General features: G+C 40.5%; 1 protein-coding gene and 1 long non-coding RNA gene across 6 annotated transcripts in view; one reads left to right on the top strand and one right to left on the bottom strand.

Moving 5' to 3' along the window:
• gabrg2 (gamma-aminobutyric acid type A receptor subunit gamma2) overlaps nucleotides 1-18,166 on the bottom strand; it is a 49,501-nt gene extending 31,335 nt beyond the window's left edge. For 3 of the 4 annotated variants that reach the window (XM_056397713.1, XM_056397711.1, XM_056397709.1), the window contains exons 1-4: nucleotides 17,584-18,165; nucleotides 9,183-9,322; nucleotides 4,219-4,286; nucleotides 1,186-1,406 (exon numbers count right to left, since the gene is read on the bottom strand). In XM_056397713.1, coding sequence (XP_056253688.1) covers nucleotides 1,186-1,406; nucleotides 4,219-4,286; nucleotides 9,183-9,322; nucleotides 17,584-17,699 — 545 coding nt within the window. In that variant the 5' untranslated portion in view covers nucleotides 17,700-18,165. Of the gene's footprint in view, nucleotides 1-1,185; nucleotides 1,407-4,218; nucleotides 4,287-9,182; nucleotides 9,323-17,583 lie in introns of all 4 variants that reach the window. The other variant, XM_056397712.1, reaches the window with a different exon arrangement.
• Nucleotides 1-19,246, top strand: part of LOC130182648 (uncharacterized) — a 305,937-nt gene that overhangs the window by 241,747 nt on the left and 44,944 nt on the right. The window lies entirely within an intron of this gene.

Here is a 19,246-nt window from a genome sequence, read left to right on the forward strand (position 1 = left end):
ATTTCCTGCATGCTAATTAATGTCAATTTTAAAATGCTGAAATTTAAGACTGCCCCAGGCCTGTTCAGGATAATCAGTATCATAAATCATTTATGTAGAGGGGCCATAAACGGTCGGGTACTTGAGAATGCTTTCTATAGTACACGCTTTGCTTGTTGCTCGCTGTGATGGACTCCAGGAAGAGCAAGAAGCAGCTTAGTGGCAAAAAACTTATAATAGTACAAATAAAATTGTAACACTGCCACAGTTATTAGTTTATGCTCGGCTTATGTCGGATGCTCGGATATGTATACAGATGTGAACGGAGAGTTCTGTCCATACTCTGCGTTCATTTTGTCTGTATTTCCTGCACGTTTTCTGAACGCGTAGGGATGTACCAATAGTTCAAGCAAGACACCACCGTGGGACACGACAAAAACAGTTCAAAAAATGGCATAACTTTTTGAAGTGTTTGTGTTTTTGAAGAGGTTTAGCAATTTATTTAGTAACCTATCAGACCACTGTCGTCTACACCGCCACCTCCTCTTTTGCCTCTTTCTTAAAAGGTAAAGTATTATGACTTCCTCCACCGTCACCGCGTTTGTTGTTGTCAGAATCATTTGACTCTGAGCTGTCCCCTTGTGAATGTATTGCCTAACATCCATGCCAATGTAATTGAGGCATTGAAGTATGTGGGTAGTGACAGTTATGTCCTTTGAAATGGTCGTATATATCCTTGTAGTTTAAGGGAGCATAAATGAGCTGTTACTCCATCTTTGACCTTTTTGTTTTTTGTTTTTTTTTTGTTTTTTTTTTAGACAAGACTGCAGTACAGTATTTTCACTCTTATCTATTGTTTTCTGCTTTGTTCAGTTGACAGCACTAGAATGTAAATAGATCTTGAACTCTCCATTATCTATCAGCTATCATTCTTACAGAGAAAGAAGCTTTTTTTTACCCCACAAAATGTGTAATCAGAAGCATCTTCTTTTATGTTTTGGATCAGACAAACAGCAGTAAAACAGAATGCAAAATTGCAGAGATAATGACTACTAACGATTGAATCTTTCAATGTGATCGTAGTGACAACTGGTAATTTGGAAAATACAACCACTCAGTCGTACAGTCAATCAAGCCATGAGTCACAAATAAATGAGAATCATCGCTGTTGCTAATATCTCATACCAGGCATCCATGATGTTTTACCTGAGGGTGTAGAGTATTCGACCATCATTCCAGATTCGAAGCATGCGATTGGGTGTGGTGATCCAGTGAGCGTCGGCCTTCTTCGAGTTACGGAAAAAAGTGTCCGGGATCCAGATCTTCCCGACCATGTTGCTGTTGAGACGCAGAACCTTCATCGTGCTGTTGAATTTTAATCTTCTGTCATACCAGGTCTGGGCAAAAAAGATGTCGATGGTGTATTCCTGACGACAGATAAAACACAGTTTCACCCCAAATTCTTATGTTTTAAGTAAAACAGTATTGTTTGGAACCAGTGCTGTCACCAATGAGATGTGAGATGCAAAGAGATTAAATCAAAATGTGATCTCCAACAGCACTCCTCTGTTTCTCCCGTCTGAAGGGAGCTTTTCTCTGCCAGTGGAAACTCAATGATAGAATGGTGTCTATTCAGGCCAAGAAGTCCTTTTGTCACTACTAAAGAGTTCTGTTTAAAAAGACCGTCCTGACATTCTCAGCCTGAAAATTAAATGTTCAACAAGGCAATTAATAATTCCTATTGTTTGGCTCAAGTATTGTCTAACCTCATAACCTGCCGTATCGGCGACTCTTTGTCCTGAGCCTAACAAAACCTTCTGTCTGCCATTCAGTCCTTGTGAGAGCTGAGTTATAACATACACATGAGGGATGAAAACATAGGTGACGGAGGCACGGGCAGAGTTGAAGCTGAGCCAGGAGCGCAGGTGAGATGTATGCTAATGCGAGATGGGGAAGGAGAGGCAGTGACTGAAGGCGCTATCGGTTTTTCTTATTTATTTTGTAGGTTGGAATGGGTTGAGCCCTGAGGTTCACGAGAGGAAAAAAAAAAGAAAAAACTTGGGGATTTCTGAGCAAGAGGGCATAGAGGCATTAACTTTTTGACGAAGCTTAGCCCAACAATAAAGCCAAAATCCACGCCAAAGAGTGCTAAACGAGATTTGAAAGACATTTTCACTAGGCAATGTTCCCATCCTTGCAGCATCATTTCTTTCACAAAGGACAGATAGACAGTTCAAATCCAGTGATGAGAGAAAGATTGAATGCCTTAGGATCTTCATCTGGGCCCTGCTGAGTGGGATAAACATCTTTTTTTTTTTTTCTTTAACCTATATATACTCTGGGATCTATCACAGAATCACACTTCTTTCAATTCAAACAGTTGCACACATCTAAGAACAGCTAAGAGCTGCTCATCTCTAGTGGCTACAAAGCATCAATTTCTGATTCCTTTTTTTCTTTAAACCTTGATCTTTCACTCTCTCTCTCTCTCTCTCTCTCTCTTTTCTTTCTTTATTAGTCTCTCCCATACTGTCCCCCTCTCTCACACTCACACGAGTTGCAACTTTGCCATATTTCAAAGATTCCTAACGCATAATTAAGAATTCAAAATTGTGCTCATGCTCAGAAGCACACCCCCGCACCATCAGTCTCAGTCTCTGCTCTTCAGAAAATCTACCAACTCCGCCACATTTGTCATGTCACGGTGTAAACACACTGGCCCGACCATACTGATTACATATAAATGCGAAGCAATCAGTCAACCTTTCATGTCATCAGAATACCCTCGCCACACACACACACACGCCCATCCATGCAAGCAGACTTCCTAATGCGAGCACAAACGCATTCTCTAACTGATCCCATCGATGAGTCTCCTCCAGCTTCACTGTGACTGCAGTTATTGGGAGTGGGTGTTTTTAGCTAAGACTAAGTGAAATGTAACGCCACCACCATGTAGAGCCAGACTCCTCTGCAGAATTACAATAGAAGTGGGTTCTCAGCAGGGACGTGCAACGGAAAAACAATGACACATAAAACAATGCTGATGTGAGTTTTCGCAAGATGTCAATTTATAATTCTTTCTTTCTCTCCTACAAACCATTTCCCTCACCACTATCAGATACACAGTCCTGCCCTATTTTATTCATCACTGCAGCATGACAGCTACATATTCTACTCCAGTTGGTGTTGTGTTATTTGTAACTTTACCAGTCGTAATTGAAAAGCAAGATGGAGATGTCTTCCTATGTGAATCTGATGCTTAAATTCAGCATTTCCAACACTTAAAAGGATTTTTATTAATAGGAATACACTAATATGGTTTTGTTGGAAGCAGACAATGTACAAATAACCATTTCTCCCACTCAAATTTGCTGAAACTGATGTGATCTTTGAACTAGCAATATAACAAAGGCTACACAGACTTGGCTTTAGTTGTATTAAAAAATACATTGTTCTTATAAAGGATTTATAAGAAATAAAAAGCGTTAATTTGCACATTTTAACAAACACAAATCTTTAAATAACTAACAATGCAGCTGGTGAAGATAAATAAACTTCAACTGCAACCATTACACAATAGCAACAGAAAGAAATGATCAAAAAGCCTAAAAGAAAAATCTAAAAAATCAAACCGGATCCAAGGAAAAATCACACATTGTTTTATCTTTTTGAACAAACCGCAGAGGCCTTGAACAGGTGACATCTCAGATTGTAGCTGATGCAAGTCTTGGCAAGTACGACGTAAGGACACCTCAAGATTTGCCAGCGCGTACACAGCCATTTGCAAATATGCTGCTTTGAGAATCTGGCTCATGTGCTGAGCAACGTGGCGGTTAGTCAGTATTCTAATTCAATATTAGATTAGTTTAATGCAGTCAGATGCGTGAGATGGGCCGCATTCATCCACTGTAGTGCACAGGCCAGTGCGGTAGTTAAGTAGCTGATTGACACCTGCATTGTGCTGCTACACTACAAGGGCAGTGGGGCAGCATGGTGATTAGGTGCAGCAGGCGATCCGCCATGACAGCAAGCATCTGCCCTGCTGAGGTGTGCTTGAGCAAGACACTGAATCCCTGCCAGCCCCAGAGAGGAGAGCTACTCTCTGGATCTTTATACTCTCACCTCCCTGAGGATGAAGGCAAACCAAGGACATAGTTATATCCTCCTTTAGTTATCAGGCTGGCTATTAATAACAACAATGGCACATAATTAACATCAAATTCCAGTATTACTCACCATATTGATGGCATTTACTGGGCCGATGCTGTTGACAAACATGTCTGTGTGGATCACTGTCGGTTTGACTGCGAAGAAGCACAGGGAAATCCAATTTGGAGATGAGGAATTATCTGTCATGCACTTACACAAGTTAGTTAGGAAGGTGTTTTGTCTGTATCATCATCATCATCATCATCGTCATTGAAGAATAAGAAAATAACACCCCTGTGAATGTGTGGATACAAAGGTGCTGGAAAAGATCACTGCTGAGGTAGTTGTCAGTAGATAAACATATTACAGTAAATGTTGTCTTAAACACCTTGGTAGACAGGCAAAACAAAGTGCTGAATTTCCTGCTTACGGTCGGCTTTAAGTTCACTGAAGAGATAAACACTGGGTAAAAAATGCTTCAAAGGTCTTCTAATGGGGACAAACAATATATATCTAATACAATACAACCGACTCTTCAGGGAATACATAGTAACCTGTCTGCACAAAATATGCACAAAATATCAAGCCAATACACTGGTACAAACCTAGTGGTTTTTATAACATATTGGAATAATGTGTCAGTATACTTTTTATTACAAAAATATAAAAAAACAGAAAAAAACAAACAATGTTGCTATTTTGATCTTCAGGAAAACATTGATTTTCATAGATATAACATATTGACATCTATTTCATCTTTTTGTCAAAAGACACAGTCATCCCATAGAAAAAAACAAGGATTGAGGTTTGGACTCTACAATCATTTACTTCAATCAAATGATCTCATTTTAAATTTACAACACTGTGTTACTTTATGAGGACTTCACCAGGTTCAGGATACATGGGATAGCTCTTATGAAATAGAATCCTAGCTCAGATTTTCCCTTGTCTGCGATGAGACTCCCTCCTCAAACAGGCTTCCTGCCAATAAACCGCACACTTTGTCTGTATTTACAGCCAAACTCCTGACCCATTTACCAGAAAACCTTTGTGCCCTGTGCAACATCCCATCCATCCCTCTTCCTGTCCCTCCATGCTTGAGGCCTGTGAGCTCCTCTTGATAGCGAATCATTTACTCTCTTTTCTCACAGACCTGCCGGCGTTCGCCTTGCTCTCACACAGAGATGCACTTGTTGGTTGAAAGTGCTTCATAAATATTCTTACTTGACAAGATTTGAGGAAAAATTCAAAATTTTTAGCCCAAAAAAGTGATCAGGAAACAAATGCACCGCGCAACATTGGATCAGCAGCTACAGCAGAAACAATTAGATGTCTAGGTTTTAATTGAGGGTAATTTATTTTAAAGAAACTTGTGCATGGGCAATCAGTTGCATGTATGCCTTTGTGTATATAAATGAATTATCTCTGCTTGTGCACCTGCATGTGTACATCTGTCCACCGCCATGCATTGCGCCTCTCGGTGTCTGCTGCCTGTGTCGGTTTAGCGAGATGGACGGCCAGATGTCAAACAGAGTATGGTTGAGGAAGCCGGACAGCTTGGTGTCAAATGAACCTCCATGCTCTGTCAGATCTTCTTGCGCCGGGCCTGGATCAGCTTCTGCACTTTCTGCTATCTAATGTGCATGTTTATGGATGAGTGGACATTACGTCTAAGAGCAGAGTCAGGTTAAGACTCGCGCGGCCTCGAGCCTTGATGCAAAAGCTATAGTGAGTGTGAGAGATAGACAGAGGGAGTGAGTGCAGGTTTGCATCCATTTTTCATGTCACTCCTAGGCATACATGAATGTACATTGCACCCCCCCCCCCCGCACACATACATGCACATGCATGAACAAACACATGTAATCACACACGGCGCTCTTAACGCTCTTAAACTTCTCACATAGTTCTCAAGAATTAGGCTAAGAATAATACTGCATGTTATTACACTGGCGTCATTAGAAATAATAAAGACTGAAAATCCAATGCACAAAATATATAACCCTGGATTGGATTATTAGCAAAATCACATATAACGTCGTGGGCACAACATGATTAGAAGATATAGACAAAATGAATTATCTTATTTAATACAGCCAACAGGAAAGTGTATGTCTCCCATTAATGCACAAACAGGTGCCAAGGAAACATCACTGCAACATGCCAGTGAACATAGTGACTGTGCTCAATTCTCTAACTTGCTGTCTGAGACAACATAATACATGCCAATACACCCACCACAGGCATTCTGGTAAAAGGCTGATCAAATTAGCTCACAGACTCCAAGTGACCAAATGCATCGGCATGCATTACCAAATCACTTAAACCTGTTGGTTAAATTCATTAAACTCACTGCACAATAACTGTATGCCCTTGTGAATGCTATGAAACAGTCTGTTTTCTAGAAGGCAATGACCTTGATCAATGCCACGTCTATTATGAATTAGGAATGAAGGATTTTCAAATTCCTTCTCTCTCAATGTCCCAGTTCCATTTGCTTCAGTTTTCATATGTACAGTAGAGTAGACTGCAGGGGCATTAAAAATAAATGAGCACCACAATGGACTTCAAAGGGGAACCGTAGCACAATCAGCGATGAATCTAAATCCGCAGCATTTCAGTGCTCTGAGGAGCGGAGGAGAAACTTCGCCTCGCCTTTGGTTTGGTCGGTCGGTTGGTTGATTGGTTAGTGGCTCAGATGACAGTATAGCCAGCTAATTATAACCCCTCTGTAGCTGTGTAACTTGGCAGCAGCTGGAGGACCAACGCTGAAGGAGCGAGATCATAGCGCGTTTGAAGATGATGGTTAAGACGGTGGCAGCCAGCCGCCCGGCTACGCAGCAGCTCTCCGGGTTGAAGCTGCACCTCAAAGCAGATCTGAACTGCTCCTCAATTTACAGCAAAAGCCCACTTCTGAAGTCGAAAGAATAAAGATGATGCCCTTCGCGAAATGTGTCACATTTATGTGTCGCATTGCACTTATTGTACAGTATATGGGAAAAAACCATGGAAGCAGTTGAGTGTGAGGGATTTACTATATACACCCCTGTTACTCAGCTGCTTTCATCTTGTGCCATCATTTCAGTCGGTTCATTGGTTAATGCTATAAAGCTGCATTAGGTCAGAGGGGGCTGGAATCTGAGGGGAATCACATTAATACATGAATACATATACTACTGTCCTTAAGGCAGCAGTGGAGTGAACAGTGGAGAAAACCACAGTGTTTTCCAAACTGGTAGAAAACAGGAAAAAACAAAACAATAACAGAAAAAGAAGCTTCATATGGAAAGTTTGCACGTTGGTGGCTTATAAACACATTTAATCCTCTGAGATCCTGTAACATTAACTGCACAGAACATTCCATTTTAAGGTGGCTCATCTGTGTGTGTTCACTTGTTCTGTTACAGATACCAGAAAAGGTGTTAACATTTTCTGCTGCGCTTTAGGGTCCAGGTTGTACATTTCTCTCTTCCCGTGGGTATACCCTACCACAAGACACCAAACTTAATTTAGGCAAACAAGACAAATGTAAAATGTCTTAACTGTAACTCTCTGATATAGGCTGATAAGACTGAGGGAGAATTAGCCTCAACGTTTGCAGCTCGAATACAGCACTACCCGGTGGCCCCCGGTCCAGCATGAGCACTACAGTCGATGGAGAGGCAATTCACTGAGCATACAGAGTGGTACATCTTTATCATTCTCTAAGAGTATGCGACAGATTCTGACTTAAACCAGTTTTCCCTGGAACACCAATCCACGAAATCAAGTATTCAGGGCTCCCCAAAATCTCTGCACTCTACGCTTTGCAGTTGGACGTGACAGGCTTTAAGATATATGTGCACTTGTGTAGACAAGGGAGCCCTGCCCAGCTGTCTGTCAAAGTGAAGGGAGTGCTACTTGTCTACATTGAAAAGAGAAGGCTTGCAGGACTCTGACAGACTGCTATCCCGACCGTCGCACATGCATGTCCGTAAACACAGGTACACACACTTTATAATAAGCCTGGCTGCCTGTCAACACGCAGCACAAACACACACATGCACACACACACATAGAATGGACAGCGGCAGACACATTTTGCTGCCCAGTGTAATAATGAGCTGTATGCTGTGTATATTAAATCTCTGCACGGGGCATCCAGCTACTGTACGGCCGGCCTTCTGTCATTTTTTTCCTTTTTTTTTTTTTTTACTTTACAATGTGCAGCAGTAATATTAAAATATGCATCAGATGGCATGACTAACATTATCACCAGCTACCACCAGAGGTGGAGCAGGTAACGAGGAAGTCTCAGCTGTGCAGTCCCAAGTCCAGTCTAAATCCTACACTTTGCGTTTTGTGTCCTCAGATTTACATAAATGATGAATGCTTTTCAAAATGTCACTTTCAAACAAACCAAACATAAGATTTAAGAGCGAACAGATCAGATGTACCATTCCTGTGACTAGGGTGGTGTGGAGCATTTGATCAAATCTTAATCCAGTTTCGAATCCAAAACAAACACATTTCGTTTTGGCCCTTTTGCAAGTAACTAGCAGCATCGATGTTAACTACCTACAGGTAATGATCTAGTCTAACCTTGCAAGGCAGCTGGAGTTCTCATGGGGCTTTCCAGACTTCTATGGAAGTAGATCTGTCCCCCCAGATTTTGAAATTGTAAAGCCAGTGAATTTTGTTCAGAATGAAAAATTCAATGCATAGATATTCAAGTTGTTCAAATTCAACAGGCCAAATTCAGATCCCAAAATTTGAGTCAAAAATTCTGTGTCAACATCCAGGATAGGCAGTAGATTCTGTCTCAAATCGAACCAACATCCAGCCAATCAAGTAATGCTTCAAGCCATTCGCTTGTGGCCAAACCGCAGTGCTTTAGACCAATCAGCATCCTATGATGGAGGGACTAATGGCAGCTATGGAGAAGCGGCTGTTCCAGTATTCCTAAGTGCCATTTATGCACACATTTTGGGCAAATGTTGCCCATAATCGTGGGTTGTGTTTCTTTGTGATTCTGTGACTAAACGGATCATCTGTGAAAAATCAGCGCCCACCTCCGATGTCAGGTCTGAGTTTGTTGTCATATCCATCTAGTAGGCTATTTAGGATGTGTGTGACGTCACTCTCGTACACTTTGGGAGTCAGCACCCACGTCTTGTTAGACACCTCATCATCGTCATCAGTCTGGAAGGAGCTGTGAGGAGGAGAGAGAGAGAGAAATGGATGCAATCAATAATTTCTTTTAAAAGGAGTGCAAGCAGTTTCTTTCCTATTGTGTTCTTTACAAAGAAATGTTAAGAGATGAGAGACACAGCCAGTGACAAGTCTTTTGAAGATCTCGACTCAAGGTCATGAGAAAAAAAAATTTTCAGGGCTTTTCATCACCACATCATCACCAGACACACTGAGATTAATCTTCCCTTTCCATTTTGTGACTGTTGTTTCTCACACATTCAGTGCAGCACTTCTGATGGCGAACATGCATTTTCTCGATTTCTTCACACCTGCTCTGTGAATCTTGTTTGAATTGAGTGAAAATTCTGTTGTCTCCTTTATGTACCAGTCTACAGTATAGATTTTTATTTCCCAACTGGGAGATGTCTGAATTCTTGCAGCAATGCCATCTTGAACATGTATTGTAATTTGCAAAAAGAATATCTCGTCAAACACACCTCTTTAGTTTGATGCAGATTGATATTCTAATCAGGTATTTTGAACTTCGTCCAAATCTAGGACAATTTAGGGCACAGTGTTTTAGTGAAGAACCCAGCAGGACAGCAAGACCAGTCCCATCGTGCATTCAGACCATATCAGATAAGACAAAGTAAAGGCAAACTGTGTGCTATGACGTCTGGATTTTTTTTTTTTTTTTGTCATAATCCCATGGTTCTCACTCTTGCTGGTGCCATTAGATACTGGCACGAGATGCAAAAATGACAAAACCACAGGAAAATGACACGTACGCTCATCTAAGAGGATATAAAATAGACATATACAGAGCTTTTGGCAGAGGAAAATGATGTTATCTCTGAGGAGATGTGCCGTTAGATCATTTAAAGGAGATAATTCAAATCTGGAGTTTTACACTTTCCTTTGATCATGTTCTTTGGAAATTACATCAGTGTATCGCCAGCTGCCAGCACGCCAGCTGAGAGCCACTATAATCTATATGACACATCAGTTTAACCATTAATTTTGTCATCCTGGGAGCAGTGTATGCCAGTCCCGCCCATCGAGAAGTGTCACTAATGTTTAAGGTAAACTGATAAGATTTTAACTTTAACATTGGCCATGCAAGCTCACCATAGTTGAGACATCTTTATATTAGCATAAATGTCAAATAAACTCTACTTAACATTAAAGTCTGACCTGGACAAGAATTTATTCTGCTAAGAGTGAAACAAGTTCACAAATGGTCACTTTGTTTAAAAGTGAGATATTCTGCCTTTTATTTGCCTCCATTTTATTTGCTCTAAGGCTGATTTTTCTCTTCTGTCCAATTTTGTGTCGTGTCACAGCTTTGTCCTCACACCTATTACAACCCCATACTTTCTCAGTGACTACACAGTATATACTGCTCGACCAATGAGACATACTTTTGATGAAGGACTAAATAAATTAAGACCAGAAAATCGAAGCACTCGGTTGAATTAATGTGAAAGTATAAATGAACTAAGAGTAAAAAACAAAATTCAATTTTAAATTCTTCCCACCCTCTCCCCCACATCCCCAACTCAACTCATGAGATATTTAGGCTTTCAGTTTTTAACTCTACAAAAATAATGAATAAATTCCAAGATGGCAAAGTTTAAGAACTTGATGGCAGAATTGTTTGTCATATCAAAAAACAGGGTTTTTAGAGCCCCCAAGCTTTTGTGAGAGCTGGAGAAGACAGGGCAATTTTCCTGAGTTTACTTCCTCATCTCAGACGTCTCAAACTGAAAGGATAATTATGTCTCAAGAGCCCCCGACCACAAATACCAGCACGGTGGAGTAGTAAATGTTTTTCCTGCTCTCCCACAGACAAGTATGATCTTGGTAAATTATATGTCTGGAGTGAAGATTTATTCTTTGTTACAATAGACTTTTTTTTTTGCACATTTGAGACCTGGATAGCAGAGAGAAGCATATGATCTCCCATGATAATGTATTAGGGACAGTTAATATGCTGACAACAACAGGCTGCCTTGTTAGCACTACTTAGCACTACATGATGTTATCTGCAGTAAGATTTGCACTGCCACTGGGCAGGGCTCTCTGTGTGCGCCAGAACGAGAGGAATAGACCAGAGAGCATGTACGTGATGTGTCTGTTGGTGGAAGTGCCTGATTTACGTACATAAAAGCACAGATGGAATTTGGGCTGCATCTTTTCATTCAATTTGTGCTTCCACAATCTGTGTGTAATTAGTGTGTGATTTACTAAGGCAGCAGTTTATTACGCAATCAGTGTCTGGGACTGCCTTCCAGACATGTTTTCTACATGAAAGGAGAGTTGAAAAAGTTCAGTGGTGGGTTTTTTTGTTGTTGTTTTTTTTAGATTAGCACCTCTAAAAAATAATATAACTTTTATGTAAAGAAGTCACAACATTCCCAAATACTTTTTTGAGACCTCAATTAAACTCTAACTGAAAAAAATCGGATGTTAATTACTGATTAAATTTAAATCATAGTATTGACTTAAAGAAAAGGTTTGTGAAATTACAGCAGTAGAACCATGCATATTTAGGAAAAAACAATATACAATAATAACTAAATATTTCTTAACCTGGACACAATCTAATTTGCAATAAACTATTTATTTTTTTGTTTACTAGACCTTCATCAGGCTCATTGTCTAGGGATTTTTTAGTTGCTACTTCGGATCCATTCATCCTGCTCCTACGCACCTGCCTCACTGGGTAGATGTGCGAAGTGTTCCTCTGTTTTGAAACAACAGATTTCTTGTAAGAAAAAAAACACATTTTTACTCCAAATCTATCTTGTCTAAACATGAAACAACAAGAACTCTGCACCACATACTGTAGCTCAGATACTTGAAACAGACTCCCAGAAAACACGAGGCCTGCTCCAGACCTTAGTTCTTTTAAAATCAAAGCTTTAAATGTTTCTGTTTGCCATAGCTTTTCATTAAAATCAAATTTGGGGATTATTCACACAAATCTTGTACTGCACTGTAACTGCACTGGGATATTCATTATGCTATTTCAACTTTTTTTTTTAATCTTCTACATTGTTGCACTCTTTTAAAATCTTGTTTGTTTATATTATTTGATATCTTGTCTTAAAGCCTAAATCGCCTTGTTGTTGTTGTATGGTGCTCTATCAGTGTAGCCAGGGTGGCTCAGTGAATGTCAAGTTCAACTTTCAACTCCTAAGTTCAGCTGCTGTCTTTAGTTAAATAATGGATATATTTGGTCATTTAATGCTCTTGTGGTTTTTCTAATGTATTTTTTTACTTGTTTTAAGCAGATTTTTAAAGATTTCCATAAAATACAAGATAATTAAAATTCACTTTTTTCTGCAACAACCTTCTCTTAATAGACCAGTGTAAATGTGCACATGGTCTTTGGAGAGAGATAATTTTCCATGCTGAATAAATACATGAATAAATAAATAAATAAAGGCTGAAAATTGTAAGAACCTTGGTAATATCCAATGGAATCTTCAATCACCCATATATTTCATATCTCCAGTGATTTGTGCGATCTTCCTTACATGCATATGCATTAATGAGAGGCCTACTTTACTAATTACATGCAAGTTATGGCTCAGTTTACAGAAAACCTGCGTTTGCGGCTGCTTGACGAACAACACAGATTTGTTTGGGCACAGAATGTATCACAAACACGGCAGAGACAGAAGAGTAAAAGTGATGGAAAAGCAGATTGTGTCAAACCCTCAATCCATCCAGCTCTGGATCTGGGAGATGGCCAACAGCACAAAAGGGCAACCTTGAAACAATTGTGAGCTTTCAATGAGAGGAAAAAGAGACTTCTGAATGAAATAATAAAGAATGGTGGAAATGGAAATGGTGAGGGGAAAAAGAAAAAAAAGAAAAAAAAAAACACTGTTTCCATGGTGAAGCACAAGGACAGAAGCCCTGATAGCTTTCTCATGTTCTTAGGCTGGGTGCGAGGAATAATGTTTTGACCAGCACTCTTTCTTAGACTTCATTAAGTGCCATTAAGTGCCATCCATCTCCATCATAACACTAGAGCCTAAAACATTAAATCGTAATTATTTCACTCTGGTGGACCCTTTTAGATATGCCTTACTGGATGTTATTAAAAAAATATCCAGGGAATACCTGTATTTGACACAGACATACAGCTGGATAATAAAGAGGGCAGCGAAGGATGTGAGACCCTGAAAATCTCTGATGTTTTTTTTTAGGTGGCTGTAGTTTTAACCATCTATATTCATCTTGCTGAGTATCACAGTGCATATGGAAAAGCTCCAAAGACGAGCAGATCTGAGGTTTTGCCTGCTAATTCAATACCTGAAGGTCCACAGAGAGGTCTGCGCCAGTATGTGTGCATCTTTGCTGTTTGTGTGCGCATTCGAGTTTTGTTTTTTCATGCATATGTATGCCCATGTTCGCGTATGTAGCGATGGAGAGTAATGGAATTAAATGTTGTGTTCACAGCTGCCCTTATTGAGGACAGTCTGATAGTTTCATGCATTCTGCCCGTCACATCATCAAGAAAGCACTTTCATCTGCTCTATATGCAACAGTCAAAACATTTCCCAACTATTCAGCAGATCTCGGCTGAAATCACATCTCAGCTTTCATGTAACACAGCACAGAGCTGCCCCCATCCCCTGCAGCTTTACGTATTCATAAGAAGGTCTATGGGGGGAAATAAGGGCAATATCAGCTATGGAAGCAGCTATGTGCTTACCATTAGCATCCACTTCAAGTTCCCTTGAGCTATTATCTTTGCATGTTTTATACTGTAGCTAATGAAGGAACCTAATCTAATGAACCCTCATGCTTATTATTACCCAACACGTAATTGGTCCTGCCCCTATGGCAACTACCCAACAAACCACTCTTGCACATCAAGTTACTGCTACAAAGCCCCTTTCACCCGCTCTGCCTTTAATAAAAGAAAATAACACAACGGCCACTTTTTTACAAATTAACAAACCGTAATCATTTGAAGTGGGTGTAAATTTGTTCCCCTGCTTAACGAGACAGGAGCGTATGCGGTTGTAGTGCCCACATACAGGACCGTGACTGCAACCGCGTCACGCCTGGACCTCGTATGCCCGCTCTCTGGCAGAGAGACCCCGTTCATTTACAGGCTTCACTCACTTCAGTCTAATCCAGATCACAGAGATTAGCTAAATCGACTTGTTTCTGTCAGTGGTTTACTACAGTACAGGAGATTAGGCCCATTACTATTGGTGTCAATATCGTAAAGGCCCAATCAGTAATTTCTTGGACAATTTCAATGTGAAGTTTCTGACATATACAACTTAAATGTTTGACTGACAGATGATCTAAAGAAACCCTTAACAGCAACACAAGATATCGATAACTTATTAACAAGCCATGTAACATTACTTAAAAGGCATGTTGTCGTAGAAGGGATACTGCAGTGAACTATGATGATCAACCTCTAATGCAACAGTAAATGTTTGTAGTGAGCAATAAATTATATCCATGTAAAAACAAGCCATGTATATTTCCACTGAGGGAAACATAACATCAGTGGACTTGTTAAAGAAAGTCACAAACCGTTTTGGAAAGGGTAAGCTCTATATTTATCCACAGAATCTCTTATCTCTAAAAACAGAGAAATCAGGGCTGAGACATGAGAGATGGCCATAGTGAAAAGACTTTAGATAGGCCATGTTTTCAGCTTGGAAATAACAAGGCATGTCATGCGCCAACAGCCATGACCCTACTTCAAGTTTATTGTGAATAAATGGGAATAATCACCGCTGCTGTTAATTCAAAGCCTCCCAACTCTATCCCAGAAATCTGAAATCCCTCTGACCTTAATACCTCCTGGGTGATGAATATGACAGACTCTAAATTGTAAGCAAGAGGCAGCTATGAGCTTTGACTGTCATCTTCTACTGTCCTGTCAAACCCACATAGGAAGAAGATTGACATCTGCTTGCTATCAACTCCATTTTGGGAAATCTGAGACATAAATGTATATGATAGTCATTATGGAATACATGACAGAGTGACAGTTTATCAAAATTATATGTCCCAAACCTCTTCAAGCGATGACAAGAGGCAGATGGTATATGAGGGCTTGTCTGAATCAAGTGCACTGTGGTTTTGGAGTTTTTGGCTTATAAACACTGGTCGTTTGATGAGATGTTTTGCAGACTGGGGATAACTAGAATGCAACAAGAGGCAGGTGAAACTCAGGCTTGAATTCATGAAATTGTCATGAAATTTGTTCCACATCATCCTCACTGACAGAAGCTCAAAATGATACTACAAATCTTTGATCAGTTGTGATTATTGTTGTGTATCAAGATGCTTGTGGATCAGTGGAAGTTTTTTTTTTTTGTTTGTTTTTTGAGAATAATACCTTATAAATGAGAATTAAAACATGAGCGCACTTCAGGCTAGATAAATAAACATGGAAAATAAAATAATACTTTGTAGTGTGTCACAAATTGTGGTTACGTCATCTGCCATCTGAAATGCTTGAGGCGAGTTTGCCAAACAGCGGACATCACCTAGCAAACTATAAAAACATAGAACCAGAGCCTCCTCACTCTGATATCACTTCCTCCCCCTGTCATGGCCGTCCCATTATCCCGACCAATGGAAAAATACAACCAAAACATTTGCAACAAATTTTCCTCCACTTCCTCTTGAGGTTGTCGTGGATGCCGCGGATACCTTTGATGTGAAATTGCCTGTGCACTGGAGTTAATGTATGGTGACGCAGTCAGACATCACTACACATAGTAACTGTCAATGAGTCACAAAGTAGCATAGATTACTGAAAGCATGCCTGAGGCCTTGTGAGATGTCTTATGTAAGAGGTTTCGCACATGAATCACATATCACTTCCAATGCAACTTACCCAGCAATCGCTGTCATTTAATTAGTATAAAGGACGCAGGAACTGCATATGAAGTGTGTGAAAAGAGGAAAAACCTTGCAGTCACTTGGGGACCACTAAGTTCTCGGCCATAAATGTGACCTTTGCACAGGTGTTTACATCAAGAGCTCACATTTGGCCTTTGCATGATTATTCAAGAAGCACCCAAATGTCACTTGCATTGATCTCCCTCTGTTCATAATGCTTCAGTCACTCATGCACAACTTGCAACGTCCATAGCCTACCCATAGATCTCAATGCAATTCCATGGGACAAGGTGTAGTGTTTACTCAAGCATATTGTGAATGCTACTTGAGCATACAATTACAAACGCACAGGCCTGGCAATGTATCGGCTGGGCAGGGAGCCCTGAGGTTGCGATCACCACGACGGTGATTGAACGTCGGCTGATTTATCTGCCTCCATTTTTCACCCTCCAGCAGCACAAGACGAAAGATGCGAAGAGCCCAACCATCCGCTTCCTCTTGACTATTCTTATCTCAGTACACAGGAATAACGTCTTGACAGGGCACAACCAAGCAGCTTCTCTTCACAAACCCCAAACCTGCGCCTCAGTTACAGCTGAAATGGATGTCCTGTGTCTGTTGTGTGAGTGTGCAAGACAAGGATCAGTCCATATGTGTTCTCCCTGTCCTTATTGTGCCTTTACACTTGTATTCTCTGTGTGATTGTCTGCCATTTTGAGATGCTTTTTTTTTATTATTTCAAATACGTGGGATGAAACGTACCCTCATTCACACCCAAGTTGTCTATTACCAACGACCGTTTGCATATATCTATTCCACTTCGGTCACATCCGACACATGCGTCCAATAATGAGACTTTGGCTCTGAGAATAGACTTGATCCTTGAAGACAGCTTAGCAGAGACTATGTGTAGCCTTAGCTTCACTCAACTTAGCCTGCCACTGTGCTATTTCTAACGCCGGGCAGATTGTGAGGAATACTGGACACATCATCTCTTCTTAAATATGTCCCTTTCCTTGTTAAAGCATCTGATGGCCGCACACAAATATCTATAGCATTATGTAGAATTTGTTTTCTGTTTTAAAAAAAATAAATAAATAAATAAATAAATCTCCCGGTAACGCGATGCATGTGTCGCTGTATCCATTTAAAAAGATAATATCAAACCTCCACGTCAAACTACAATTATAAGTGTGCTATATAGATGCATAACATGCTTTGTTTTTCTACTAAAACTACATCAGGATCCCACCAGCAGCAGGGCTGGGTTAGCATTAGATGGGAGGCACAGCAAAAATGATGTTGTTAGAATAAGGCACACGCTACCCAACACAGCCGACACAGAATCATGATTTTGAGAGTAAATATTACGCATTAATATCTTACCTTGTAGGTAGATTAACCACAATAAACACCCAGAGGAACAGCTTCATAGGGAAGGAAGGCTTCGCCATTGCTGTCGAGCATTTGGAGGCTAAATTGGGTGAAGCCATCATCACCATCTTCGTTTCCTCTTTTTTTTTTTGCAGATGGACGTGTCCGTCTATTTACTGTGTTTCCTCTCTGCGATACATTACGCACGTTAGCGGTAGCGGGTCTGCAAATCTAGACCCGAGGCGGACGTGCGGTGGAGTGAAATCAGCCAAAACAAAATCGATGCGAGTCGAAAGCTTGATTTTGTATCGCTCGTTTTTTTTTCTTTTTAAGGCTGCGTGTCTGTTGCTGAATCGACTGCCTAGCAGGGCCCTAAAAAACTGCCACAGACGGCGAAACCCCCCGTAATAAGCTACTCTAATATCGAGCAGCTGAGAAAACCAGTGGAGCCTCGGTCTGAATGCAGATTAACACTGGGGTCAGAGAGGAACTGATGCACGTTGCTGCAGCACGGATCAACACATGCGTGGTTTCACCAAGCGGAAGCAGAGCTCCATAGAACAGGGGGAAAAAGCCTTAGCTTGCTGCTACAGGAAGAAATGGTGGTTTTCATTTTTTACTGCCAGCACACGGTTGACGTATACCACGTGATGACTGTTAGTATAAAACATTTTTTTTGTTAACATGATAAAACGACACTTAAAAATGTGACAAAACAATTACCTGCTGTTGTGCGTGTAAAAACTTTTTTTTACACCATTGCACCATTTAAGATTTTAAATACCAGTATCAATGCCCAGAATGAGTGTCAAGACTGAAAGTTTGTATCATGTTTCCCTAGGACTTTTCCTATCACAAAAAGTCAGTTGGAAAAGTGTGTGTGTGTGTGTGTGTGTGTGTGTGTGTGTGTGTGCGTGCGTGCGTGCGTGCGTGCGTGCGTGCGTGCGTGTGCGCCTTGATATGCCCTACAGATCTAGTTGGAATCCTAAAATCAGCGGCAGTCACAAGTCCCGTTTTGTCACGCTTTCAGCACCTTGGACAGCTCCATTGCTTTCATATGCATTAGAAAGCACCAATCAGCACCAAGGACGGCTCCCGTCAGTCTGTTGCTGCTTAAATCAGAGGAGTACTGACTCTCACAGCCCAGCCAATTGAACAGGAAATAAATAAATATACTGTCATCACCCAAATTCAAGCCAGAAATCTGATTAGTATACTTTGCTGTTTCCTTAGTACATAAATTGATTGTTTGACTGAATTGGGTTAAGTAGGAATGTAACCCATGCCAGAGGATATACTTATATCAACGTAACATACACAATTCTTCTATAATATATGTAGCTAATTTTTTAAACCAATTCAGCAGGAGTATACTGCAGGGTTCGCACTGTCCTATGTAAGGTGCTCTATTACCCATTTCAGTATCCTTATATAAGTATGCTAATGCTCCTGCTTTGGTGGGTGTAACTTCTTTCCAATGACTCCTTGAGGGGATGTATGAGAAAAATGTGTTCATAATCTAAAATACAAAATGGTAGCCTGTCCCACACTGTCTCATAAATTACTTTGATAACTGCTGTTACATTCACAGTATCTCTCCCTCTCCTTCTCTCTCTCTCTCTGGCTCGCTCTCTATCTGTTTAGACACACAGATGCATACATTGCTTGGATGGCA

The sequence above is a fragment of the Seriola aureovittata genome, chromosome 15 (genome assembly GCF_021018895.1).
Source record: "Seriola aureovittata isolate HTS-2021-v1 ecotype China chromosome 15, ASM2101889v1, whole genome shotgun sequence".
NCBI classification, from domain to species: Eukaryota; Metazoa; Chordata; class Actinopteri; order Carangiformes; family Carangidae; genus Seriola; species Seriola aureovittata.